This window comes from Rhinopithecus roxellana, chromosome 6 (genome assembly GCF_007565055.1).
Source record: "Rhinopithecus roxellana isolate Shanxi Qingling chromosome 6, ASM756505v1, whole genome shotgun sequence".
Lineage (NCBI taxonomy): Eukaryota > Metazoa > Chordata > Mammalia > Primates > Cercopithecidae > Rhinopithecus > Rhinopithecus roxellana.
The window spans coordinates 97,017,883-97,045,785 of record NC_044554.1 but is presented as its reverse complement, the minus strand read 5'-3'; the positions used below and the strand labels follow the sequence as shown (position 1 = coordinate 97,045,785).

Below are 27,903 nucleotides of genomic sequence, written 5' to 3'. Positions count from 1 at the left end.
AGTTCCTCTCTGGCTGGCCCCAGGGCAGCTCTACACAGCCTCAGTAGCTGGTGTGCCTCCCTTGACATCCTTCTTAGGGACAGTCAGGCCCTCTGTGTGGGCACCCAAGAGAGCCAGGCCCAAACACCTGTAGCTCCTGCCAGAATGCAGGCCTGAGGGGTGAGGGCCGGGGCAAGGGCAGGGACAGGAACTCCTGCATGCTCTCCATCCGCAAAGGTTCACTGAGGCCCCGAGCCCCAGCCACTGAGCCACCAAGTCAACCCGGGCCAGGCCTGGGCACCCTGTCTGCAGTGGAGGCAGAGACAGGGTCTCGGGACAGTTCTGAGGATGCTGGGTGCACAGCGGGGGCCTCGCCCGCAGGAATCGCTTATACTCTTTCCTGGGACAAGTGTTGTGGATGCCTGGCCTGGGGCTGTGGGGAGCTGGCAGGGTCAGTGGCAGACACTGGTGGGCAGACCTAGTGTCTGGTAGAACAGGCTTCAAGGAAGTGGTGACCGCAGAGAAGCCAAGTGTACTCAAACCCTCGGGTGAGTCACCGCCGGGTCTTTCACGGCTGCTGAAAGTGAGCAGCAGTGATGAAGGTTTGTGAGTTTCTGCATGAGCGAGTGAATGGACCAGTAGCAGTTTCCAGGCTCCCCAGGATGGGGACACTTGGTTATGGCAGTTCCTAATCCCCCACCCACCCACCGCCCACTGCAGAGGCATGCAGGGGCCCTGCTTCCTGCAGGCGGGAGTCAGGGGCACTCCTGTGATGTGGCACCCCTGTGACCGAGGTCATGTGTGATCTGTGTAAGGGCAGGAAGCGAGTCATTGGTCTGCACCGGGTGTGGGGGCTTCCACGAGGGCAGGACCCAAAGTCGGCCTGGCCTCGTGGCTGTCGCACTTCTTTCATATTAGGTTAGAGCCCCGGCATGGGAGGTGCCCTGGGGACCACCCCTGTCACTGCCTTCCCTCCTCCGCCCCACCCCCACAGTCATCTGGTGAACTGCCCGCCCCCTGGTGTGCACCGAGCGGGGGCAGTGACCCTGACATCATGTCTCCCACCGCCCCTGCCACCGCCACCACCTCCAGTGGCCCAGCCTCCGCATTCCCCACCCCCATGGAGGAATGCACCAGGCCCCCTTTCCTGGATGCGCCCCCACCCACATGCTTCCAAACCCTGGCATTTTCTGCTCCCCCTTTACTCCCAGCCCCTCCCCCAAGCTCCCAGACAAAGGGGAACTGGCTGGATCCTCTTAAAGGGACAGTATCCTGCCAGCTTACTGATGAACTCCCCTCCTCAACCCCAGTTCCCTAGTTATAGGGAATTAGCAATGGCAGACAGCCCGTGAGTGATACTCATGCAGGCCCCAGGTGGTGGAGGGTTTCCTGGATAGGAAACAGCCCTTAAGGTTCCCTCATCTCATCCAGGTCCCAGTCTTTCCTACCTGCTTCTCTCCTAGATTGTGGCCCTATAGAGCCTGGGTTCTTCTATCTCTGTGTGACCAACCCATAGCACCCAAACAGCGGCAGGGCTGGACGGACCCCCTAGCCTCTTCTCTGTGTGGATCTGTACCCTGACCCAGACATGCGCACCCACACCAGGACCCAGTGGGGCACCTGTGTGCCTGCGGTTCACTGGGGCACCCACATTTTGTTTATTTTATTTTTTAGAGAGAGGGTCTTGCTGTGTCACCCAGGCTGGAGTGCAGTGGTGCAATCATAGCACACTGCAGCCTTGAACTCCTGGGCTCAAGCGGTCCTCCCTCCCCAGCCTCCCTAGTAGCTGGGAATACAGGCCCACACCACTGTATCCTGGCTAATTTTTTAATAATTTTTTTTAAGAGATGGGGTCTTACTGTGTTGCCCAGGCTGGCCTCAAACCTCTGGCCTCAAGTGATCCTCTGACCTCAGCCTCCTGAAGTGCTGAGATTTACAGGCATGAGCCACCATGCCCAGCCCAGACCCACATTTCTATATTTGTTCATCCTGGCTGGACAGGGCTGCTGGTCACCACCCCACCAGGATGCTTGGCTGGGAAAAAGCTGGGAATGTAGGTCTAACCCCTGGCCTGTGTTGTGGCACCAACAGCCTGTCATTCCTTCCCATCTGCCCTTCAAGGCCCCACCAACCAGGCCTCCCTGGTAGCCTCTAGTGAGGAAACAGGGGAACCCTGACTTTGATGGCCCTGTAGACCTGGGGATTCTCCTCCATTCTAATTTTTTTTTTTTTTTCTCTTGAGACAGAGTGTCACTCTGTTATTCCGGCTGGAGTTCAGTGGCACAATTTCGACTCACTGCAACCTCTGCCTCCCTGGTTGATTCTTCTGCCTCAGCCGCCCAAGTAGCTGGGATTACAGGTGCCCACCACCACGCCTGGCTAATTTTTTGTATTTTTAGTGGAGACAGGGTTTCGCCATCTTGGCCAGGCTGGTCTCAGACTCCTGACCCCAAGTGATCTGCCCACCTCAGCCTCCCGAAGTGCTGGGATTACAGGTGTGAGCCACCACTTTGGGAGGCCAAGGCAGGCAGATCACGAGGTCAATAGATCGAGACCATCCTGGCCAACATGGTGAAACCCTGTCTCTACTAAAAAGACAAAAAATTAGCTGGGTGTGATGGTACCTGCCTGTAGTCCCAGCTACTTAGGAGGCTGAGGCAGGAGGATCACTTGAACCCGGAAGGCAGAGGTTGCAGTGAGCCGAGATCGTGCCACTGCACTCAGGCCTGGCGACAGAGCAAGACTCCGTCTCAAAAAACAAACAAAAAAACTTTTTCTAATTTTTACAAAGGTGCCTATAGCCAAGGCAGGGTCCCGGGTACAACAGAGGAGGGTGGGAGTGGACGTCTCAGCCCGGCCCCTCTCCCACAGGTGTTGTGACTGCAGTGCCTCCCTGTCGCACCAGTACTATGAGAAGGATGGACAGCTCTTCTGCAAGAAGGACTATTGGGCCCGCTATGGCGAGTCCTGCCATGGGTGCTCGGAGCAAATCACCAAGGGACTGGTTATGGTGAGCACCCCCTGCCTTGCACACTCACCTGGGGTGGGGGTGTCCAAGCAGACCCCATGCTCCAGGTCTCTCTCCCATCACTGTCTCTCCTTGCTAGTGTCCCGCGCTTTCTGAGCCTGACTGTCTGTCTGTATCCCTCAGCGCCCCCATCTATGGAGCCAGCTCTGTCCAGGAGCTCAGCAGCTGGCCAGCCAGGTCCCCGCAGTTGTTTTTTTTTTTGGTGACGCCCTTCGGAGAAGAGGCCTAGGGGAGGATCTGTGGGGGCTGCTGGGGCCGCTGAGTGGGGCTGTTCCCTCCTCACCCCCGCACCAGGTGGCTGGGGAGCTGAAGTACCACCCTGAGTGTTTCATCTGCCTCACGTGTGGGACCTTTATTGGCGACGGGGACACGTACACACTGGTGGAGCATTCCAAGCTATACTGGTGAGTGCCTTGGCCCCTCCCCGAGCCTAAGGGGCCCACCTGTGTCACAGGTCTGCAAGGACACTGACTGTCCCACACCCGGGCCTCCTGCCCCTTCCACGTTGGTTTTGCAGGGCAAACGTTCATATCTCCTTTCTTGTCCAGACGTGGAAACAAGGGAAAAGTAACACACAGAAGTCAGTGTGAAAAAGCCTCAGACGGCCAGGCATGGTGGCTCACGCCTGTAATCCCAGCACTTCAGGAATCCAAGGCAGGTGGATCCCTTGAGGCCAGGAGTTCAAGACCAGCCTGGCCAACATGATGGAACCCCATCTCTATTAAAAATTCAAAAATTAACCTGGTGTGGTGGCATGGGCCTATAATCCCAGCTACTCAAGAGGCTGAGGCAGGAGACTCGCTTGAACTTGGGAGGCGGAGGTTGCAGTGAGCCGAGACTGCACCACTGCTCTTCAGCCTGGGCAACAGAGCAAGACTCTGTCTCAAAAAAAAAAAGCCTCAGACATCAGCTTTCTTACTGGCCATGACTGCAGCATGGTGCTGGCACGAACCACCAGAGTTGGGGCAGATACTACAAGTTAAGGCATCATCCCCAGCACAACTGCTCCCTCTTTAGACACCAGCCACAAGGGGTCCCCAACCCATTCACACTTCTGACCGACTGGCTGCAAATTCAGGGACTCCCAAGACCCTGCCAAGTTTGATCATTTGCTAACAGACTCACAGAACTCAGGAAAGCCTCCATTTAGGATTCCAGTTTCATTATAAAGGGCACAGCTCAGGTCCGGCCAAATGAAGAAGCATCTCCCCTCCCTCCCCTAGCACATCAATGTGATCGCCAACCAGGAAGCTTCCCTGAGCTTCAGCAGCCAGAGTTTTTATTGGGATTTCATTACATCGTCATGACTGATTGAGTCATTGGCCGTATGATCAAACTTAGTCTCCAGCCTCCGTTCTTGGAGGTCAGGCTGGTTGAAAGCTGCAACTCTCTTCAAATCACATGATGTCTCTTTGCGGGGCTGAGTCATCTCATTAGTATCAATTCAGGAATAGTCTGAGGGGCTCATGAATAACAAAGATACCCCATTCCAAGGACTTAGAGTCTCCCTCCCAGGAATCAGGACAAAACCCAGACAGATTCTTTCTTATACAACACTGATCAAGCTGGATTAGAGGACAACGTGGCTTGATCCCAGATGGGCTTTTAATGACTTCCTTCTGAACTGGATTTATCCTCAGGCCTTGTCTTGGCCGCCTTACAGGATCACAGTGGGTAGACAGACCCGAATGACTCAGAGGGATGAGGGCTGGCTGGGCACGCACAGTTCCTGCTCCCAGTTCCATAGGAGAAGTGAAAGAAAAAGCTGGCCAGGTGCAATGACTTACGCCTGTAATCCCAGCACTTTGGGAGGCCGAGGTGGGCAGATCACCTGAGCTCGGGAGTTTGAGACCAGCCTGGCCAACCTGGTGAAACTGTCTCTACTAAAAATACAAAATTAGCCAGTCATGGTGGTGTGTGCCTGTAATCCCAGCTACTCAGGAGGCTGAGGCAGGAGAATCGCTTGAACCCAGGAGGCAGAGGTTACAGTGAGCCAAGATCGCACCACTGCACTTTTGGGCAATAGCTAGCTTTCCTTTTCTTTTGAGATGGAGTCTCGCTTTGTCGCCCAGGCTGGGGTGCAGTGTTGTAATCAACAGAACGAGACTCCATCTCTAAAAAAAAAAAAAAAAAAGGAAGTGGGTGGGGGAGGAGCCTGGGGCTGGGGGCTGCAGGGATGCTGAAACTGATGATGCTCTTGACACTCTTTCCTTCCCACCCCTGGTGGCTCTTGCAGTGGGCACTGCTACTACCAGACTGTGGTGACCCCCGTCATCGAGCAAATCCTGCCCGACTCCCCCGGCTCCCACCTGCCCCACACCGTCACCCTAGTGTCCATCCCAGCCTCATCTCATGGCAAGCGTGGACTTTCAGTCTCCATCGACCCCCCGCACGGCCCGCCAGGCTGCGGCACCGAACACGCACACACCGTCCGCGTCCAGGGGTGAGTGGCCGGCCTGGCAAGGCTGCCGTCGGTGTGGCTGTGGCCGTTGATGTGGGTGGCAGAGTCTGGCACTGGGGGCCCTGACAATGAATGGGCGAGTGTTTGGGTGCAGTTGGGGCCCAGCTCTGACAACCTGGTTTATCAGATTTCTGGCCCAGTCATTCCTCTGAATACCATTACAAATGCCAGATACAATAAAAAGACATTTCAGCCGGGCACGGTGGCTCACACCTGTAATCCCAGCACTTCGGGAGGCTGAGGTGGGTGGATCACCTGAGGTCAGGAGTCGAGACTAGCCTAGGCAACGTGGTGAAACCCCGTCTCTACTAAAAATACAAACATAGCCGGGCGTGTTGGTGGGTGCCTGTAGTCCCAGCTACTTGGGAGGCTGAGGCAGGAGAATCACTCGAACCCGGGAGGTGGAGGTTGCAGTGAGCCCAGACTGCCATTGCACTCCAGGCTGGGCAGCAAGAGTGAAACTCCATATCAAAAAATAAAAAATAAAAAAAAAACACCCAAAAAATAAAAAGACATTTTCTTTAGTCCATGTCTGATCCAACAAGAAAGAGGAGGAACCAAGTCAGGAATGAGTAAAGAGGCCGGGTGCAGTAACTCACGCCTGTCATCCCAGCACTTTGGGAGGCCAAAGTGGGAGGATCACTTGAGGCCAGAAGTTTGAGACCAGCTTGGGCAACATAGCGAGACCTCCGTCTCTACAAAAAAAAAAAAAAAAATTAAAAATTGACCAGGCATGTTGAAATCACTGAACACACAGAGGCTGGGCATGGTTGCTCACACCTATAATCGAAGCACTCTGAGAGGCTGAGATGGGAGGATCACTTGAGGCCAGGAGTTCGAAACCAGCCTTTGCAACGTTGTAGTCACAGCTACTTGGGAGGCTGAGGCGGGAGGATCTCTTGAGCCCAGGAAGTCGGGGCTACAGTGAGCTATAACTGTGCCACTGCACTCCAGCCTGGGCAATGGAGCAAAACCCTGTCTCAAAAAAATGGGGCAGGGCCAATAAAGATGAGATTACTGTGTGACTTTGAGCAGCTCCTTTCTCTCTGGGCTTTGGGAGTCTGTTTGAACAATGAGGGAGGTGGATACCTTGGAGCCTTCTAAGATTTCTGTGGAGCCTTTATTGACACCTTGAGAAGTAGCATGCAGTGTTTCCACTTTTGGGCCATTGCTCGCTTTCTTTTTTTTTTTTTTGAGACAGAGTCTCACTCTGTCACCCAGGCTGGGGTGCAGTGGTATGATATCATCTCACTGCAACCTCCACCTCCCAGGTTCAAGCAATTCTTGCATCTCAGCCTCCCAAGTAGCTGGGACTACAGGCAAACCATGCCTGGCTAATTTTTGTATTTTTAGTAAAGATAGGGTTTCACCATATTGGCCAGACTAGTTTCAAACTACTGGGCTCAAGTGATCCTCCCTCCTCAGCCTCCCAAAGTGCTGGGATTACAGTTGTGAGTCACCATGCCCGGCCCAAGTGCTAGCTTTCATTTGATGCAGTGAATGTTTCTTGTACACCTGTCAGGTGCCTAGGACTGCATAGGCATTGGTGAGATGCGAAGGTGGCCCTGGGGACAGAAAATGATACTGGGCTTGACTGTGTGTCTCCATCCCTGCCTTGACATCAGCCAAGCCAGCAGCTGCTTTACATACACGAGTGAGCAGACAGCTGCTGAAAGAGACGAGGAAACTCCCAGACCAACGGCTCTTTCCAGAGGGCCAAGGGAGGTCCCCACAGAGTCAGAGGCTGCAGCTGGTCCCTGAAATCCAGGCAGAATTTTAGAAATGAAGACAGTCAGCTGGGTGCAGCGGCTAATCCCTGTTATCTCAGCCACTTCAGAGGGCTGAGGTGAGAGGATTGCCTGAGCCCAGGAGGTGGAGGCTGCAGCGAGCTATGGTGATGCCAGTGCATTTCAGCTTGGGCTGGACAGAGCGAGACCCTGTCTCTAAAATAAAAATAAAAAAGAGAGTTAATGACATCTCCTCCCTGTCTGTCTCACTGGGTAAGCATTCTGCCCAGCCAACATCTGGAACATCCCAGTAATTTCTGCAAAGAGCCACACCCTTCCCGGAAAGAGTCCAACTTGCCAAAGATTTACTTGTTTGTTTTAAACTGGTTTTAGTTGCCTGCTTTTCATTTTGTGTATAGCAGCATTTTAAGGAAGGTCTAATTTATCCAGGCCACCTGCTGCTTTAGCAAACCAAGGGAGAGGATGTGAGATTATAAGTAATTTATATATGTATGTTTTATATATATATATATACACACACACACACACAGACACACACATATATATATAATTTTTTTTGAGACACGGTCTTGCTCTGTCATACAGGCTGGAATGCAGTGGCAAAATCATAGCTCACTGCAGCCTCAAACTCCTGTGCTCAAGCAATCCACTCATCTTGGCCTCCTGAGTAGCTGGGACTATAGGCACACACCACCACACCCAGCTAATTTTTTAAATTTTTGTAGAGACTGAGCCTGGCTGTGTCGCCCAGGCTGGTCTCGAACTCCTGGACTCAAGCGATCCTCCCACATTGGCCTCCCAAAGTGCTGGGATTACAGGCGTGAGCCACCATGCCTGGCTTATTTTTAAGGCTATATGCATGCAAAGCCTGTATCAATAAAAATATTTTCTTTGGTTTTTTTCAACTTTTCATCTTCACATTTTGTAGATTTATAGAAAATCTGCTAAAATAATAAGTCCGTTGAATACATACACACCCTTCACCAAGGTTCACCAATTCGTAACTACCATATTTGGGAATTATATGTGTGTCTCTCTATATATACGTATATGGATACAGATACATATAGATGTTTAGTGACTTGTTTATATTTGTACATATATGTATATGTTGTTATTTATTGATCGTTTGGGAGTAAGTTGCAGAGATGATTGACTCCCCCACAAATATGCTAGAGATTCTCAAAAGAAGGGCCTTCTTTTTTATTTTTTATTTTTGGAGACAGGGTATCACTGTCAACCAGGCTGGAGTGCAGTGATGCAATCACAGCTCACTGCAGCCTCAACCTCCCGGGCTCAAGTGATCCTCCCACCTCTGCCTCCCCAGTAGTTGGGACTATAGGCACAGGCCACCACACCTGACTAGGCATTCTCTTATATAATTACCAATTGTATCTTATAGTACAGTGACCACATTTTGGAAATTTAACATTGATACCATTATCTAATACACAGACCATATTCAAATTTTGCCAGTTGTCTCTATACTGAACTACTAAACTGTCCTTTATAGCAGTCTCCCCGATCCACAATCCAGTCCATGATCAACATTGCATTTAATCGTCATGTCTCATCAGTATCTTTGTTTTTTTTTTTCTTGAGATGGAGTTTCGCTCTTGTTGCCCAGGCTGGAGCACAATGGCGCAATCTCAGCTCATCACAACCTCCGCCTTCCAGGCTTAAGTGATTCTCCTGCCTCAGCCTCCTAAGTAGCTGAGATTACAGGCGTGCACCGTTATGCATGCCTAATTTTTGTATTTTTAATAGAGATGGGGTTTCACCATGTTGCCCAGGCTGGTCTTGAACTCCTGACCTCAAATGATCCACCCACCTCAGCCTCCCAAAGTGCTGGGTTTACTACAGGCATGAGCCACTGCGCCCGGCCATTTCCTCAGCCTTTCATTGCCCTTAATGACCTTGACATTTTTGAAGTATACAGGCCAGTCATTAAAGTAAAATGTTTTTCCTTTTTTTTTTTTTAGAAAGAGAGACAGGGTCTCACTGTGTTGCCCAGGCTGGTCTCAGACTCCTGGGCTCAAGTGATCCTTCCGCCTCAGCCTCCCAAAGTGCTGGGATTACAGGCGTGAGCCACCGCGCCTGCCCTCGTATCTGGGTTTGACTAATGTTTCCTCTTAGGGAGACAGGCTCTGCGGGTTTGGCCTGACACTGAATAAGTGATCCTCTGTCCTTCTGAGTGGATCTTGCCAGAAGACATATGATGTCAGCGTGCCCTTTGCTGAGGATGTTCGCTTTGATTACTTGTTTTTTCTCTACTGTAAGGATTTTTTTCCCTTGGTCATCAATAAACCATTTGTGAGATTTGAGTCTGTAAATATCCTGTTCCCAAAAACCCTTCCCCAAATGATTTTAGCATCTATTGATGATTCTTGCCTGTAGCAATTATTACTAGGGTGGCTACCAAATGCTGAATTTCTAACTCTGTTCTTCCTTCTGCGTTTATGACTGTAAGGAAGAGCTTCTCCCCAATATGAGAATAGTCTCTCTGTTTGCTTGCTTGTTTGTTTGAGATAGGGTCTCGCTCTGTTGCCCAGGCTGGAGTGCAGTGACACGATCATAGCTCACTGCAGCCTCGACTTCATGGGCTCAAGCGATCCTCCCACCTCAGCCTCTCAAGTAGCTAGGACTACAGGCAGCACCACCATGCCTGGCTAATTTTTTATTTTTTGTAATGGTTAGGTCTCACTATTTTGCTCAGGCTTGTCTCGAGCTCCTGGCCTCAACCTCCCAAATAGCTGGGATTACAGGAGTGTGCCACCATGCCCAGCTAATTTTCTTTAAAAAATTTCATAGATATGGGGTCTTGCTATGCTGCCCAGGCTGGTCTCAAACCCCTAGTCTTAAGCAATCCTCCCACCTTGGCCTCCGTGCTGGGATTCCAGGCTTGAGCCACCACGCCTGGCCGTTTTTCTTAAAGTTCTCAGTCTCCTCTCTGCCTTACTCCCATCCCCTTTTCCATCTCCAGGACCTAGGGCGGAGACAAAGCGACCATTCCCTGAAGAGCTTGTATGAGGCAGAATGAAAACCAGGTCCCAGGCTGGGCACGGTGGCTCACGCCTGTAATCCCAACACTTTGGGAAGCCGAGGCAGGCAGATCACCTGAGGTCGGGAGTTCGAGACCAGCCTGACCAACATGGAGAAACCCCATCTCTACTAAAAATACAAAATTAGCCGGTTGTGGTGGTGCATGCCTATAGTCCCAGCTACTCGGGAGGCTGAGGCAGGAGAATCACTTGAACCTGGGAGGCGGAGGTTGCAGTGAGCCGAGATCGCGCCATTGCACTCCAGCCTGAGCAACAAGAGCGAAACTCTGTCTCAAAAAAAAAAAAAGGAAAGGGAAGGGAAAGAGAAAGGGAAAGGGAAGGGAAACCAGGTCCCTAACACCGAAGAGTTCAAAGAAACAAGTACATTTGGCAAATTGATCTTTTTGTGAGTTAGCTTATGGGCAACTGATTGAGGGTCTCTTTCCCGTCTTCGCCCTGCAGTTGTGGCTCAGAGCAAGCTGCCAGATCCCTTCTGCCAATGCAGGAGCAATAGAGCTTGGCCTCCTCTTGCAGGGCGAGTTTGGGAGTCAGATAGGAAGCCACTAATCCAAGACCTTTTTGGGACCCAAGGCACTCACCTGCCCCAAGCATACCAGACAGGCCAGGCGCAGTGACTCATGTCTGTAATCCTAGCACTTTGTTTTAGCTTTTGTTTTGAGACTGAGTCTCGCTCTGTCACCCAGGCTGGAGTGCAGTGGCAGAATCTCAACTTACTGCAACCTCCGCCTCCCAGGTTCAAGCGATTCTCCTGCCTCAGCCTCCCAAGTAGCTGGGACTACAGGCGCCCACTGCCACGCTCGGCTAATTTTTGTGTTTTCGGTAGAGATGGGGTTTCACCAAGTTGGCCAGGCTGGTCTCAAACTCCTGACTTCAAGTGATCCGCCCGTCTCGGCCTCCCAAAGTGTTGGGATTACAGGCGTGAGCCACCGTGCCCGGCCAGTTCTAGCAGTTTGGGAGGCCAAGGCGGGTAGATTGCCTGAGCTCAGGAGTTCAAGACCAGCCTGGGAAATATGGTGAAACCCCGTCTCTACCAAAAATACAAAAAATTAGCCGGGTGTGGTGGTGTGCACCTGTAATCCCAGCTACTCAGGAGGCTGAGGTGCGAGAATCGCTTGAACTCGGGAAGTGGAGGCTGCAGTGAGCCGTGATTGTGCCACTGCACTCCAGCCTGGTCAACAGAGTGAGACTGTGTCCCAAAAAAAAAAAAAAAAAAAACCCAAATATCGAGACCAAGCATACCTGGGAGTTGGAAGGATAGATCTGTTCCCCCAGGGTGGAGACAATGGTCCATTGAATGGGAGCAGCTGAGCATCTCGTGTGGGTGGCCGGTGCCTACAAGCGCGCCACCTTTCTCCAGCTCACACCTGTGGCAGACATCAGTAAATTGATTACAGAATTCCTCCTCTGAAACCAGAACTCGGTGTTCTGGCCATCTACTACTTCCCAGTCACATGAGGTAGAATCCTCCGCCTGCTCACCCCGGATCTGGTCCCCTTCGCCTTGGTTTCCTGTTGGGGTGAGGGACAGGCGGGCACTGGCCTGACCCCTGCCCTACCCACAGAGTGGATCCAGGCTGCATGAGCCCAGATGTGAAGAATTCCATCCACATCGGAGACCGGATCTTGGAAATCAATGGCACACCCATCCGAAATGTGCCCCTGGATGAGGTACGGTCCTGAGTCTGGGGGGCGGGATGGGAGGCAGTGCCTTCATGCCTAGCCCCCTCCCCACCCCACCCCCGTTCACATGCCCGCTGTCCCCAGATTGACCTGCTGATTCAGGAAACCAGCCGTCTGCTCCAGCTCACCCTCGAGCACGACCCTCATGATACACTGGGCCACGGGCTGGGGCCTGAGACCAGCCCCCTGAGCTCTCCGGTTCACACTCCCAGCGGGGAGGCGGGCGGCTCTGCCCGGCAGAAACCTGTCTTGTAAGTCAGTCTGCTCCTCGGTTCAGCTGGGTGCTTTCACTCCTGCTGGGACTCAGGGGCTGTGGGACCTAGGTCAGGGAGCCAGCCCTGCACAAATGCAGCCCAGGCTTGAGCCAGGGAGGTGGAGGCTGCAGTGAGCTGTCATCACACCACTGCTCTCCAGCCTGGGTGACAAAACAAGACCCAGTCTCAAAAAAAAAAGAGAGGAAACACATTTTCTAAAAAACCGGGGGCGGGGCTGGGCGTGGTGGCTGATGCCTGTAATCCCAGCACTTTGGGAGGCCGAGGCAGGCGGATCACCTGAGGTCAGGAGTTCAAGACCAGCCTGGCCAACATGGTGAAACCCCATCTTTACTGAAAATACAAAAATTGGCCAGGCTTGGTGGCGGGTGCCTATAGTCCCAGCTACTTGGGACGCTGAGGCAGATGAATCACCTGAACCCAGGAGGCGGAGGTTGCAGTGAGCCAAGGTCACACCATTACACTCCAGCCTCGGTGACAGAGCGAGACTCTGTCTCAAAAACAAAAAGGATGACAGCGTGGGATCTGAGGGGTTGGGGGGAGCTGGGGGCTGCCACTAGAGCCAGGATAGGCTGAGACACTGGGATGGGCAGCCTTTGGACTGTCCCAGGCAGGCCCTCCCAAAGCAGGGGGTGATTGCATAGACTGGCATGGACAGGGGCATGCAGGCAGGAGGAGGAAGGGGCAGGGCCTTGGCCAGGTGCCACCTGTCCCCTAGTGGCACTGGGCACCATGTGTGCCCCCCAGGAGAAGCTGCAGCATCGACAGGTCTCCAGGTGCCGGCTCACTGGGCTCCCCGGCCTCCCAGCGCAAGGACCTGGGTCGCTCTGAGTCCCTCCGCGTAGTCTGCCGGCCACACCGCATCTTCCGGCCGTCGGACCTCATCCACGGGGAGGTGCTGGGCAAGGGCTGCTTTGGCCAGGCCATCAAGGTACAGAGCATGCCGGGTCTCGGGGGACAGTCTGGGTGGGACCCCTCCATTCTCCTTCCTCCCCAGTCTATGGATATGCAGTGGAAGGGGGATCTGGCTTCTAGACTCCCTGGCCAGTGCCCTGTCCTCCACCTTGGCCTCCTGGAGCTAATTAGGAGCAGGGGACCTCCCACAGGTAGACTAAGACCTTACGTGCAGGAGGTCGTTGAAAGGTGGCCCCTAGCCGGGCGCAGTGGTTTATCCCTGTAATCCCAGCACTGTGAGTGGCTAAGGCTGTAGGATTGCTTGAACTAGGAATTCAATACCAGCCTTGACCTCATCTCTACAAAAAATTTAAAAATTAATTGGGTATAGTGGTGCACGCCTGTCGTCCAAGCTACTTGGGTGGCTTAGGCGGGAGGATTGTGAACCAGGAGTTCGAGGCTGCAGTGAGCTATGATCATGCCACTGCATTCCAGCCTGGGCAATAGAGCAAGACCCCATCTCAAAAAAGAAAATGAATACATCCCTTCCACTTGGATGTTTGGGAACATCCCATGCGCAGCCTAGAGTGTGAAGCCATCTACACGTCTCCCTGGCGGTCCTGGGGTGGAGATGGGGCTTCCAAGAAGGCGGGCTTACAGCAGAGACTCTGTCTTTACACCTCTGTGTCCCACACGCAGGTGACACACCGTGAGACCGGTGAGGTGATGGTGATGAAGGAGCTGATTCGGTTCGACGAGGAGACCCAGAGGACGTTCCTTAAGGAGGTCAGTGATCAGAAGGCCCTCTTCCCTCCAGAGGACCTTCCAAGTGCTCACCCCTGCCCCTCAACACAGGTCAGGAAAGGGCTCAGAGACCCATGGAAAGAAGAGAGAGCAGGCCAGGCGCAGGGGCTCACACCTGTAATCTCAACACTTCAGGAGGTTAAGGAGAGAGGATACTTTGAGACCAACCTGGGCAACATAGCAAGACCCCGTCCCTACAAAAAAATTTTAAATTTACTGAGCTTGGCGATGTGCACCTGTCATCCCAGCTACTCGGGAGGCTGAGGTGGGAGGATTGCTTGAGCCCAGGAGTTGGAGGCTGCAATGAGCCATGATCACACCACTGCACTCCAGCCTGGGGAATGAGACAAGGCCCTGTCTCCAAAAAAAAAAAAAAAAGTAACTGCATTGGTCGCACACCGTGGCTCACGCCTGTAATCCCGGTACTTTGGGAGGCTGAGCCGGGCAGATCACTTGAGGTCGAGAGTTCGAAACCACCCTGGCCAACATGGTGAAACCCCTGTCTTTACTAAAAATACAAAAATTAGCCAGGCATGGTGGTGGGTGCCTGTCGTCCCAGCTACTCGGGAGGCTGAGGCAGGAGAATTTCTTGAATTCAGGAGGCTGAGGTTGCAGTGAGCCAAGATCATGCCACCGCAGTCCAGCCTGGGTGACAGAGTGAGACTCCTTCTCAAAAAAAAAAAGTAACTGCAGGCAGGGGACTGGGAAAAAGAGCATCGCTGGGGATGGGGGCAGCTCAAGCAGAGGGCACAGCAGCCGGTGAGTGTGGCAGAGACAGGAGAGGGGAGCTGGGGAGACCGTCTATAACACCTGGTGGGATGGAGAAAGGAGAAGCAAACCCAGGCACAGCTCGGACCACACAGCGCCCAGGCCCAGCCTGTTTGTGCCCCGCCAGGTGAAGGTCATGCGATGCCTGGAACACCCCAACGTGCTCAAGTTCATTGGGGTGCTCTACAAGGACAAGAGGCTCAACTTCATCACTGAGTACATCAAGGGCGGCACCCTCCGGGGCATCATCAAGAGCATGGTGAGTCCTGGGCAGAGCCAGCCACCCCCGCTGTGTGGCCCCGGGCAAGGCAGCTCCCTCTGTGGGCCTCAGTCTCTTCTCTTCAGTAGGGGGCAGTCACGGGAGTCTCAAAGGCCCTCTGAACCCTGATTCCTAATCAAATAGGGGAATGACCAACTCCATTGAAAGCTGGGAAAGGCCAGGTATAATGGTGCACACCTGTTATTCCAGCACTTTGGGAGGCCAAGGCAAGAGGATCACTTGAGGCCAGGAATTCAAGGCTGCAGTGAGCTGTGATCTCACCACTGCACTCCAGCCTGGACCACAGAGCAAGACCCTATCTCAAAAACTAAAATAAAATTCAGAGCTTTCCTTAAGGGTTTGAATAAAATTACAAATCCATCTTTAGAAATAAAGTGCTCGGCTGGGCGCGGTGGCTCAAGCCTGTAATCCCAGCACTTTGGGAGGCCGAGACGGGTGGATCACGAGGTCAGGAGATCGAGACCATCCTGGCGAACACGGTGAAACCCCGTCTCTACTAAAAAAAATACAAAAAAACTAGCCAGGCGAGGTGGCGGGCGCCTGTAGTCCCAGGTACACGGGAGGCTGAGGAAGGAGAATGGCGTAAACTCGGGAGGCGGAGCTTGCAATGAGCCGAGATCCGGCCACTGCACTCCAGCCTGGGCGACAGAGGAGACTCCGCCTCAAAAAAAAAAAAAAAAAAAAAAGAAATAAAGTGCTCAGGCCTGGCGCAGCAGCTCATGCCTGTAGTCCCAGTACTTTGGGAGGCCAAGGCCAGCAGAACACCTGAGGTCAGGAGTTCGAGACCAGCCTGGCCAACATGGTGAAACCTCGTCTCTACTAAAAATACAATAATTAGCCAGGTATGATGGCGGGCACCTGTAACCCCAGCTACTTGGGAGGCTGAGGCAGGAGGATCGCTTGAACCTGGGAGGCGGAGGTTGCAGTGAGCCGAGATTGCACCATTGCACTCCAGCCTGGGTGACAAGAGTGGGACTCCATCTCAAAAAAAAAAAAAGTGCTCGGAGGAAGCCTCGCAGAGCCCTGTCCTGGACTATGTCCTGGGGATCCAGCCCTGGCCTCCAGCCCCATTTCTGTACCACCCTGAGACCATGGGATCTTCCTCAGGCTGGATTACTTTGTATCCAAATTGTGGACCCTTTGGGCTCCGGCTAGGTGTAACTTCACAGCAAGTTCCGTTGTCAAGTGCAATTTGGAAACTCTGGGCTAGGCCAAGTGCAGTGGCTGACACCTGAGTTCCCAAACTTTGGAAGGCTGAGGCAGGAGGATCCCTAGAGGCCAGGAGGTCAAGACCAGCCTGGACAGCATAATGAGATCCCATCTCTACAAAAAAATCAAAAAATTAGCCAAATGTGGTGGCGCATGCCTGCGATTCCAGCAACACGGGAGGCTGAGGCAGAAGGATCACCTGAGCCCAGAAGGTCGAGGCTGCACTCCAGCCTGGTTGATAGAGTGAGACCCTGTCTCGATAAAAAATAAAGATCTCCAAGGGGGTGGGGTTTGGGAATGAGGCATCTCCCCCAAATGATTTGAGTCCAAAGCCCTGTTCTGGCGTGGCTCAGTGCTGCCCCATTCTCCTGGCGTGGCTCAGTGCTGCCCCGTTCTCCTGGCGTGGCTCAGTGCTGCCCCATTCTCCTGGTGTGGCTCAGTGCTGCCACTTTGCAGGTGACCTTGCCGGGCCCTTCTACTTCTTACCTATCTGTGAAAGTAGGTTCCAATTTTTTAAAAACCTAGAAAGATGAGTTTTTTGTTTTCTTGGTTTTCTTTTTTTTTTTTTTTTTTCTGAGATGCAGTTTTTTTCTTGTTGTCCAGCCTGGAGCGCAATGGCACGATCTCAGCTCACTGCAACCGCCAGCTCCCTGGTTCAAGTGATTCTTCTGCCTCAGCCTCCCGAGTAGCTGGGATTACAGGCGCCTATCACCATATCCGGCTAATTTTTGCATTGTTAGTAGAGACGGGGTTTCACCATGTTGGTCAGGCTGGTCTCAAACTCCTGACCTCACGTGATCCACCCATTCTGGTCTCCCAAAGTGTTGGGATTACAGGCATGAGCCACCGCACCTGACAGAAAGATGAGATTCTATAGAAAATAAATCTGGCTTGCTTTCTCAGAGGAGGCAGATTGGGAGCTATCCCTGCTTAGAGTTTGAAATCAGTTCTGTTAGGAAATAATGTTTGTAGGGGCTGGGTGTGGTGGCTCATGCCTGTAATCCCAGCACTTTGGGAGGCTGAGGCAGGTGGATCACTTGAGGTCAGGAGTTTGAGACCAGCCTGATCAATGTGATAAAACCCCATCTCTACTAAAACTACAAAAATTAGCTGGGTTTGGTGGCAGACACCTGTAATCCCAGCTACTTGGGAGGCTGAGGCAAGAGAATTGCTTGAGGCCAGGTGCAGTGGCTCATGCCTGTAATCCCAACACTGGGAGGCCAAGGTGGGCAGATCACCTGATGTCAGGAGTTCAAGACCAGCCTGGCCAACATGGTGAAACCCCATCTCTACTAAAAATACAAAAAATTAGCTGGGCATGGTGGTGCATGCCCTTAGTCCCAGCTACTCAGGAGGCCGAGACACAAGAATCACTTGAGCCCAGGAGGCAAAGGTTGCAGGGAGCTGAGATGGTACCACTGCACTCCACCCTGGGTGACAGAGTGAGACTCCATCTAAATAAAAAAGAAAGAAAGAAAATGGTGCCTGTGAGCTGTGTTGACTCATACTCTTTAGAAGCAGACAGTTGTGGGCGCCTGAAGAAATCACGGTGTTGAGGAGCTCATAGAACCCTCTAGGACACTTGCCCCTTCCTGCCTCTCATGCAACCATCCCTGCCACCGGGGCCCCCGCCGGCCCCACCCTGGCCTTTCTTTCTCTATCCCAGGACAGCCAGTACCCATGGAGCCAGAGAGTGAGCTTTGCCAAGGACATCGCGTCAGGGATGGTGAGTGAGCCGGGTGCTCCAGCTCCATTCACAATCCCACCAGGAATTTGCAAACAGAACCCACAGAGAAACTTTGAAAGAGGGCAGAGGGGGTCGATGGGAGAGTGGGAAGAATCGTCCTGACTGGCCTGATTGGGGTGGGAGCAGAGGGAGTTTCTGGGGGGCCAGAATGGGCTGGGGTCCCTCGGCACAGCTGCCCCCTGACTCCCGTGTCCCCGCCCCCAGGCCTACCTGCACTCCATGAACATTATCCACCGAGACCTCAACTCCCACAACTGCCTGGTCCGTGAGGTGAGCATCAGGGCCCCACGTGGCTGGGTGTCGGGGAGACAGCAGGAGCCCAACCACTCCCAGCCTTGGGGCCTTCCCAGAACTGGAGGCCCCTGGGTTGCCTCCATGACTTCAATTTGAGGTGGGGGTAGAGGGCAGCAGCCTGTGGGGAAGAGCCCAGCTTCAGGAGGCAGACAGACCTGGGTTTGAGTCCTGTCCCTGCCACTGACTCATGGTGGACCATCAGCATCCCAGGTTTGTAGGAGGGTCTTATAAATCAGTGGAGAAAGTGACATGTAAGCTGCAAAGGACCAGGACCCTGGTCTTCATAGAGTGCAGCCCACGGCACAGTGGCCACGGGCTACACTAGACAGCACCAGCATCTGGGGGCCACAGAGCGGGGTCATAGGCGTGTGGGCTGGAGTGGTCAGGGCAGGCTTTCTGAAAGAGGACGCTTTAGGTGGATATTTAAGCAGAGGACGGGCAGGAAAAGAGCCCAGTGTCTAAGGATTGTCAAGGGAGGGGAGCCTGGTTCTCCACCAAAATCAGAGGAGGGAGTCACCATGCCCGTCTGGAGAGGTGGTGTATTTGCGTCCTGGGGCTGCCATCACAAAGTACTGTGAACCAGATGGCTCAAAACAACAGAAATGGGCACAGTGGCTCACACTTATAATCCCAGCATTTTGGGAGGCCAAGGTAGGTGATTGCTTGAGCTCAGGAGTTCGAGACCAGCCAGGGCAACATGGCGAAAGCCCATCTCTGCCAAAAATACCAAATAAAATAGCCGGGCATAGTGGCATAAGCCTGTGGTCCCAGCTACTAGGGAAGCTGAGGCAGGAGAATCGCTTGAACCTGGGAGGCAGAGGTTGCAGTGAGCCGAGATCACGCCATTGCACTCTAGCCTGGGTGACAGAGCCAGACCCTGTCTCAAAAAACAAAACGAAACAAGGCCGGGCACTGTGGCTCATGCCAAGGCAGGTGGATCACTTGAAGCCAGGAGTTCCAGACCAGCCTAGCCAACATGGCAAAACCCTGTCTCTACTAAAAAATTCAAAAATTAGCGGACATGGTGGTACATGCCTGTAATCCCAGCTACTCCGGAGGCTGAGGCAAGAGAATCACTTGAACCCGGGAGGCGGAGGTTGCAGTGAGCCAAGATCACGCCACTGCATTCCAGCAACAGAGTGGGACTCCATCTCAAAAAATAAAAATAAAAAAATAAAAAATAATATAGACCTGTGTTGGCTCACATCTGTAATCCCAGCACTTTGGGAGTCCAAGGTGGGCAGATCACTTGAGCCCAGGAGTTCGAGACCAGCCCGGGCAACATGGCAAAACCCTGTCTCTACAAAAAAATAGAAAAAAAGTAGCTGGCATGGTGCCGAGTACCTATAGTACCAACTACTCAGGAGGCATAGGTGGAAGGATTGCTTGAGCCTGGGAAGTTGAGGCTGCAATGAGCTGTGATCACGCCACTGCACTCCAGCCTGGGCCACGGGAGGGAGACTCTGCCTAAAAACAAAGAAACCCAAAAAGCAAAGAACACAGACCTCACCTAGTTATTGGGAATATTAAAGATAAAATTGGGCCAAGTATGGTGGCTCACTCCTGTAATCCCAGCACTTTGGGAGGCTGAGGCAGGTGGATCACTTGAAGCCAGGAGTTCAAGACCAGTCTGGGCAGCATAGCAAGACCCTATCTCAATCAGTCAATCAACATAAATAAAGAATAAACCTGGTGGCATGCCATGCACAGGACCTGGGTCTCTCATCAAAATTCCTGTCTTGCTGGGGCAGTGGCTTACACCTGTAATCCCAACACTTTGGGAGGCCACAGTGGGTGGATCACCTGAGGTCAGGAGTTCGAGACCGTCCTGGCCAACATGGTGAAACCTCTGTTTTTAATAAAAATACAAAAATTAGCCAGGCATGGTGATGGGTACCTGTAATCCCAGGTACTCAGGAGGCTGAGGCAGGAAAATGGCTTGAACCTGGGAGGCAGAGGTTGCAGTGAGCCAAGATCGCAACACTGTACACCAGCCTGGGCAAAAGAGCGAGACTCCATCTTAAAAAAAAAAAAAGAATGCCTATCTTTCCAAAAGAAAGCAGCGTCGGTACCCTCGTAGGTGGGAGGGAGCGCTTGCAGGAGGGAGCAGTGGGGGCACCGGGATGGCTTGGGGAGCACGTGGAGAAGGGGCAGAGGGTGCAGCATGTGGTGGGAGGGAGGAAGCCACACTGCCATCCTCAGGTGCTTCCAGCAGCTCCATTTGCAAAGAGCTGATGGCTTTGGGGAAGGAAGGGGTCCCCACCCTGTGCCAATACAGGGTATCAGAGGTATGTTCTGTGGTCTGTCTACGGGTTGGCTTGGGGTCCCGGCGAGGGGCAGGCCAGGCGGGCAGTACCAGGATCGGGTCCCAGTGTGACCCGGCTTCACCTTCCCAGAACAAGAATGTGGTGGTGGCCGACTTCGGGCTGGCGCGGCTCATGGTAGATGAAAAGACTCAACCCGAGGACCTGCGGAGCCTCAAGAAGCCAGACCGCAAGAAGCGCTACACCGTGGTGGGCAACCCCTACTGGATGGCACCCGAGATGATCAATGGTGAGTTGTTCAGCCCTGCCCGTCATGGCCCTCACAGGGAGCCACGGGGGGCCCAGCAGAGCTGCAACCTCTGGAGCCCCGGCCCCTCCCAGCCTCCTTGGCTCTTCAGTTACCCTATGGGTCCTACATCAGCTCCCTCTTTCTCCTATAAGGCACTTAGTGGCAGCTGGGCAAGGTGGCTCACACCTGTATTCCCAGCACTTTGGGAGGCTGAGGCGAGTGGATTGCCTGAGGTCAGGAGTACAAGACAAGCCTGGCCAACATGGTGAAACCCCCATCTTTACTAAAAATACAAAAATTAGCTGGGCATGGTGGCGGGTGCCTGTAATCCCAGCTACTAGGGAAGCTGAGGCAGGAGAATCGCTTGAACCTGGGAGGCAGAAGTTGCAGTGAGCCGAGATCATGCCATTGCACTCCAGCCTGGGTGACAAGAGCGAAACTCCATCTCAACAACAACAAAAAAATAAGTAAAAGACATTTAGTGGCTTAAATAAATGATCATACAGTTCTGGAGTCTGAAGTCCAGCGTCAGCCTCACCGGGCTGAAATCAAGGCACCAGCAGGGTGAGCTCCTTCTGTAGGCTCCAGGGCACCTGTTTCCTTACCTTTTCTGGCTCTTGGAGGCGTCCTCATTCCTCATGTTGCTGCCCCTCTATTTTCAGGGCTGGCCGCAAAGCATCTTCTCTTCTCTTTGATCTCTGCATCCATCCCTGCATCTCCTTCCCTGGCTCTAATCTTCCTCTTTCCTTTTTTTTTTTTTAAAGAGACAGAGTCTTGCTCTGTTGCCCAGGCTGGAGTGCAGTGGTGCCACCATAGCTCACTGCAGCCCCGACCTTCTGGGCTCAAACTGTCATCCTACCCCAGCCTCCTGAATAGCTGGGACCACAGGCATGAAACACCACACCCAGCTAATTCTTTTTAATTTTTAATACAGACAGGGGTCTCACTGTGTTGCCCAGGCTTGTCTCAAACTCCTGGCTTCAGGTGATCCTCCTGCCTTGGCCTTCCAAAGTGCTGGGATTCCAGGCATAAGCCACCATGCCTGGCCCTCCATCCTTCTGATAGGGACCCTTATGATGACATTGGGCCTACCTGGAAAATCCAAGATCAGCCCTCCATCTCAAGACCCTCAACTTAATCCCATCTGCAGAGTCCGATGGAAGGTAGGATGTTTACAAGTCCCAGGGATCAGGACGCAGTCATCTTTGGGGACCGTAATTCTGCCTCCCACAGGGTCTACCTCCCTCAGTCCATTTCTTTACTGTCAGTGGTCCTATATATGCCCAGAGTATAGGTTATAAAGTCCTTCTATAAGCAGGTGGCACACGAACACAGGTTCAGGGCAGGCAGACCCCAGCCATCACCTCATCATAGTTAACCTAGTTAAATTAGCCTGGCATGTGGCATGGTGCCTAACGCCGGTGGTCCCAGCTACTCAGGAAGCCAAGGTGGGAGATTTACTTGAGCCAAGGAGGTCAAGGCTGCAGTGAGCTATGATCATACCACTGCATTCTAGCCTGGACAACAGAGCGAGACCCTGTCTCAAGAAAACAAAAAATAGGCCAGGCACAGTGGCTCATACCTGTAATCCCAGCACTTTGGGAGGCTGAAGCAGGCAGATTGCTTGAGGCCAGGAGTTCGAGACCAGCCTGGCCAACATGGTAAAACCCCATCTCTACTAAAAATACAAAAGTTAGCCGGGTGTGGTCGTGCATGCCTGTAATCCCAGCTACTTGGGAAGCTGAGGCAGGAGAATCACTTAAACCCAGGAGCACAGGTTACACTGGGCCAAGATTGCACCACTGCACTCTAACCTGGGTGACAGAGCAAGACTGTCTCAAAAAAAAAAAAAAAACCCACCTGTAATCCCAGCACTTTAGGAGGCCAAGGTGGGCAGATCACGAGGTCAAGAGATCAATACCATCCTGGCCAACATGGTAAAACCTCATCTCTACTAAAAATACAAAAAAAATTAGCTGGGCATGGTGGCACACATCTATAGTCCCAGCTACCCGGGAGGCTGAGGCAGGAGAATTGCTTGAACCCAGCAGGCAGAGGTTGCAGTGAGCCAAGATCACACCACTGTACTCCAGCCTGACAGCAGAGTGGGACTCTGTCTCAAACACACACACACACACACACACACACACACACACACACACACACACGAGTTAACATAGCCCCCAAAGAAGACTATAAAACAGTCTTAGTGCCCAGGCACAGTGGCTCACGCTTGTAATCCCAGCACTCTGGGAGGCTGCGGCAGGCAGATCACGAGGTCAGGAGTTTGAGACCAGCCTGGCCCACACGGTGAAACCCCATCTCTACTAAAAATACAAAAATTAGCTGGGCGTGGTGGCGGGCGCCTGTAATCCCAGCTACTCAGGAGGCTGAAGCAGGAGAATTGCTTGAACCCGGGAGGCAGAAGTTGCAGTGAGCCGAGATCGTGCCATTGCACTCCAGCCTGGGTGACAGAGTAAGACTATGTCTCAAAAAAACAAAACAGTCTTAGTGTTTCCTATCTGTAGGGATTGGTGTGAGGATTAAAGGGTGTAAACTCATTTCCACCTAGTTGGCATTCAGTAAATGAGAGTTGGTATTCAGTACTAATTGTTTTGGGCATTTCGTTTTTTGTTTTTGAGATGGAGTCTTGCTATGTTGCCCAGGATGGAGTACAGTGATGTGATCTCAGCTCACTGCAACCTCCGTCTCCCGGGTTCAAGTGATTCTCCTGCCTCAGTTTCCTAAGTACCTGGCATTACAGGCACCTGCCACCATGCCTGGCTAATTTTTGTGTTTTTAGTAGAGATGGCATTTCACCATGTTGGCCAGGCTGGTCTGGAACTCCTGACCTCAGGTGATCCGCCACCACAGCCTCCCAAAGTGCTGGGATTACAGGTGTGAGCCAGCGCACCCGGCCATGTACCAATTGTTTTTAACATCATTAAGCAACTGGTATCATTCCCATTTTACAGATAAGGAAACACGCTCAGAGAGTCCATGTCAGTTCCCTGAGGCTGCTGTAATAAATTGTTAGAAACTTCATTATTTAAAACAGCAGAAAATGGTCAGGCATGGTGGCTCACACCTGTGGTCCTAGCACTTTGGGACACCGAGGCAGGTGGATCACTTGAGGTCAGGAGTTCGAGACCAGCCTGGCCAACATGGTGAAACACCATCTCTACTAAAAATACAGAAATTAGCCGGGCATGGTGGCAGACACCTGTAATCCCACTACTCAGGAAATTGAGGCAGGAGAATCACTTGAACCCGGGAGGCAGAGGTTGCAGTGAGCCACAATCGTGCCACTGCACTCTCGCTTGGGCGACAAAGCAAGACTACATCTCAGAATAAAATAAACAGCAGAAATGTATTCCCTCGTAGTTTTGGAAGCCAGAAGGTTGAAATCCAACAGGGCTGCACTCCCTCCAGGGGGATCTAGGGGAGAATGCATTCCTTGCCTCTTCCACCTTCTGGTTGTTTTGCATTCCTGGGCTTGTGGCCACATCATTCCAGTCTCTACCCCCATCTTCACAGGGCCACCTCCTCCTCTTCTGCTGTGTCTTCTCTGTGTCTCTCTCAAGAGCGCATTTGCAGTGGCATTTGGGGCCCATCCAGATCATCTGGCATCATCTCATCTCCAGATCCTTAACTTAATCCCATCTGCAAAAGACCCTTTTTCTGATCCAGTAACATTCACGGATTCCAGAGACCTGACATGGTTGCCTTTTAGGACCAGCACAGAGTTCATGACCTGCCCAAAGTCACGCAGCTGATCGGTGCCTAGAACTCCTTGTCCAGGCCTCTGCCCCTTGCTCCTCAGAGCTCCCAAAGACTTGCTCAGACCTGGTGGGGTTGGGGGAAAGAGCCTAAGCCTGGGTTCCCAAGGAGATTGCCGGCATCTGCCTCCTGGGCCTGGACCTCCCAACTGGGGCATCCTCCCAGCTGGCCCAGTCCCCTGCCTTTTGGCATCCCTGGCACCCCTGTGTGTTCATCTGTTGACAGTCGGTCTCTTTGTCCAGGCCGCAGCTATGATGAGAAGGTGGATGTGTTCTCCTTTGGGATCGTCCTGTGCGAGGTAGGTCCAGGGGTGTTGAGGCCTGGGCTCCTCCCCACTCACCCAGGCTGCAGGCTCAGCATCTGCAGGGGCTGCAGGCCAGGAAGGCTGCCCACAGCAAGGCATGGGCTGGCCCCCGTGAGGTACCGCAGTCAGGCTGCAGCCAGGCCCAGTGCCACCTGCCCTCAAGCCACCTGGATGGCACCCAGACGCCCAGGCTGAGGGCCCCCCTGGAGTAACTGCTGGGCCTTGTGCTGGACAGATCATCGGGCGGGTGAACGCAGACCCCGACTACCTGCCCCGCACCATGGACTTTGGCCTCAACGTACGAGGCTTCCTGGACCGCTACTGCCCTGCAAACTGCCCCCCGAGCTTCTTCCCCATCACCGTGCGCTGTTGCGATCTGGACCCCGAGAAGAGGTGAGTGGGGTGGGGCCCTGGCCTGGGGGACGGCGGGGCCGATTCCTGGGAGAGCCAGACCCACCTTTCCCCACCCGCCTGTCACCCAGGCCATCCTTCGTGAAGCTGGAACACTGGCTGGAGACCCTCCGCATGCACCTGGCCGGCCACCTGCCACTGGGCCCGCAGCTGGAGCAGCTGGACAGGGGTTTCTGGGAGACCTACCGGCGCGGCGAGAGCGGACTGCCTGCCCACCCTGAGGTCCCCGACTGAGCCAGGGCCACTCAGCCGCCCCTGTCCCCACCTCCAGGGAATCCACCCCCACCAGATTCCTCCACGGGAGGTGGCCCTCAACTGGGACAGTGGGGGCCCAGGCTTCTCCTCAGAGCCAGGTCCTGACTTGCCTTCTCCCACCCCGTGGACCGCTTCCCCTGCCTTCTCTCTGCCATGACCCGGAGCCGGCCGAGCTGCACACACACACCATGCCCTCGCCCTGCTGTAACTTCTGTCTTGGCAGGGCTGTCCCCTCTCGCTTCTCCTTGCATGAGCTGGAGGGCGTGTGTGAGCTGTGCCCCTTTCCACACGCTGCTGCCCCAGCCACCCTGTGCACGCTCCACCTGTCTGGTCCGTAGCTCCCTGGAGGCTGGGCCAGGAGGCAGCCTCTGAACCATGCCCCATGTAACGCTTGGGTGCATGGGCGGGCGCACATCAGGGCAGAGGCCAAGTTCCCAGGTGTCTGTGTTCCCAGGAACCAAACGGGGAGTCTGGGGCCCGTTTTCCCCCCAGGGGGTGTCTAGGTAGCAACAGGTATCGAGGACTCTCCAAACCCCCAAAGCAGAGAGGGGGCTGATCCCATGGGGTGGAGGTCCCCGGTGGCTGAGCAAACAGCCCCTTCTCTCGCTTTGGGTCTTTTTTTTGTTTGTTTGTTTCTCAAAGCCACTTTAGTGAGAAGCAGGTACCAAGCCTCAGGGTGAAGGGGATCCCTTGAGGGAGCGTGGAGCTGTGGTGCCTGGGCCAGAGCTGATGGGGAGGAGCCGGCTCGGGCAGCGAGAGGATAGGCACAGTGGACGGGGCAGGTGTCCACCAGCAGCTCAACCCCTGCCGTCATCTCAGAGCCCCTTCCCGGGCCTCTCCCCCGAGGCTCCCTGCCCCTCCTCATGCCCCTCTGTCCTCTGCGTTTTTTCTGTGTAATCTATTTTTTAAGAAGAGTTTGTATTATTTTTTCATACGGCTGCAGCAGCAGCTGCCAGGGGCTTGGGGTTTTATTTTTGTGGCGGGCGGGGGTGGGAGGGCCATTTTGTCACTTTGCCTCAGTTGAGCATCTAGAAGTATTAAAACTGTGAAGCTTTCTCAGTGCACTTTGAACCTGGAAAACAATCCCGACAGGCCCGTGGGACCATGACTTAGGGAGGTGGGACCCACCCACCCCCATCCAGGAACCGTGACGTCCAAGGAACCAAACCCAGACGCAGAACAATAAAATAAATTCCGTACTCCCCACCCAGGTCCTGCGTGGCGATGTGTGTCTGGGGCCCTGGGGAAACAGTCAAGATAAGAGGAGTTAGTCTTCCCTGATGAGAAGACAAGGATAAGTTTGGTGGCTCATGCCTGTAATCCCAGCACTCCAGGAGGCTGAGACAGGACGTATCCCTTATGCCCAGGAGTTCAAGACCAGTCTGGACAACATAGTGAGATCCTGTCTCTACAAAAAATTTTTTAAAATTAGTTGGGCAGGGGCCAGGTGTGGTGGCTCATGCGTGTAATCCCAGCACTTTGGGAAGCCGAGGCAGGTGGATCAGCTGAAGTCAGGAGTTTGAGACCAGCCTGGCCAACATGGTGAAAACTCGTCTCTACTAAAAATACAAAAATTAGGCCGGGCTCGGTGGCTCACGCCTGTAATCCCAGCACTTTGGGAGGCCGAGGTGGGTGGATCACGAGGTCAGGAGTTCGAGACCAGCCTGGCTAACATGGTGAAACCCCGTCTCTACTAAACAAAGTACAAAATTTAGCTGGGCGAGGTGGCGGGCGCCTGTAATCCCAGCTACTCGGGAGGCTGAGGCAGGAGAATGGCGTGAACCCGGGAGGCAGAGCTTGCAGTGAGTGGAGATCACGCCACTGTACTCCAGCCTGGGTGGCAGAGTGAGACTCCGTCTCAAAAAAATAATAAAAATAAAAATATATATATGCACACACACATATATACACACACACATACATACACACACACATATACACACATACATATATACACACACATATATATATATATGTACAAAAATTAGCTGGGCGTGGTAGCACATGGCTGTAGTCCTAGCTACTTGGGAGGCTGAGACAGGAGAATCGCTTGAACCCAAAAAGCGGAGGTTGCAGTGAGCAGAGATGGTGCCATTGCACTCCAGCCTGGGCAACAGTGAGACTTTGTCTTCAAAAAAATAATAATAATAATTGGGCAAGCCAGACACAGTGGCTCACGCCTGTAATCCCAGCACTCTGGGAGGCCGAGGCAGGAGGATCACCGGAGGTCAGGAGTTTGAGACCAGCCTGGCCAACATAATGAAACCCCATCTCTACTAACAATACAAAATTAGCCAGGTGTGGTGGCACATGCCTGAAATCCCAGCTACTTGGGAAGCTGAGGCAGGAGAATTGCTTGAACCCAGGAGGCAGAG

The 27,903-nt window shown here is 53.3% G+C and overlaps 1 protein-coding gene across 2 annotated transcripts in view; it reads left to right on the top strand.

The window, feature by feature from the left end:
- Nucleotides 1-26,738, top strand: part of LIMK1 (LIM domain kinase 1) — a 36,829-nt gene extending 10,091 nt beyond the window's left edge. For both annotated transcript variants that reach the window (XM_030933258.1, XM_010387481.2), the window contains 14 exons: nt 2,851-2,989; nt 3,302-3,411; nt 5,244-5,450; nt 11,840-11,945; nt 12,042-12,208; nt 12,977-13,160; nt 13,823-13,909; nt 14,823-14,954; nt 17,851-17,910; nt 18,136-18,201; nt 20,622-20,778; nt 24,801-24,856; nt 25,098-25,255; nt 25,345-26,738. In XM_030933258.1, the coding sequence (XP_030789118.1) occupies nt 2,851-2,989; nt 3,302-3,411; nt 5,244-5,450; nt 11,840-11,945; nt 12,042-12,208; nt 12,977-13,160; nt 13,823-13,909; nt 14,823-14,954; nt 17,851-17,910; nt 18,136-18,201; nt 20,622-20,778; nt 24,801-24,856; nt 25,098-25,255; nt 25,345-25,507 (1,792 nt within the window). In that variant the 3' untranslated portion in view covers nt 25,508-26,738. The remainder of the gene's footprint in view (nt 1-2,850; nt 2,990-3,301; nt 3,412-5,243; nt 5,451-11,839; nt 11,946-12,041; nt 12,209-12,976; nt 13,161-13,822; nt 13,910-14,822; nt 14,955-17,850; nt 17,911-18,135; nt 18,202-20,621; nt 20,779-24,800; nt 24,857-25,097; nt 25,256-25,344) is intronic.
- Nucleotides 26,739-27,903: the final 1,165 nt, after the last annotated feature.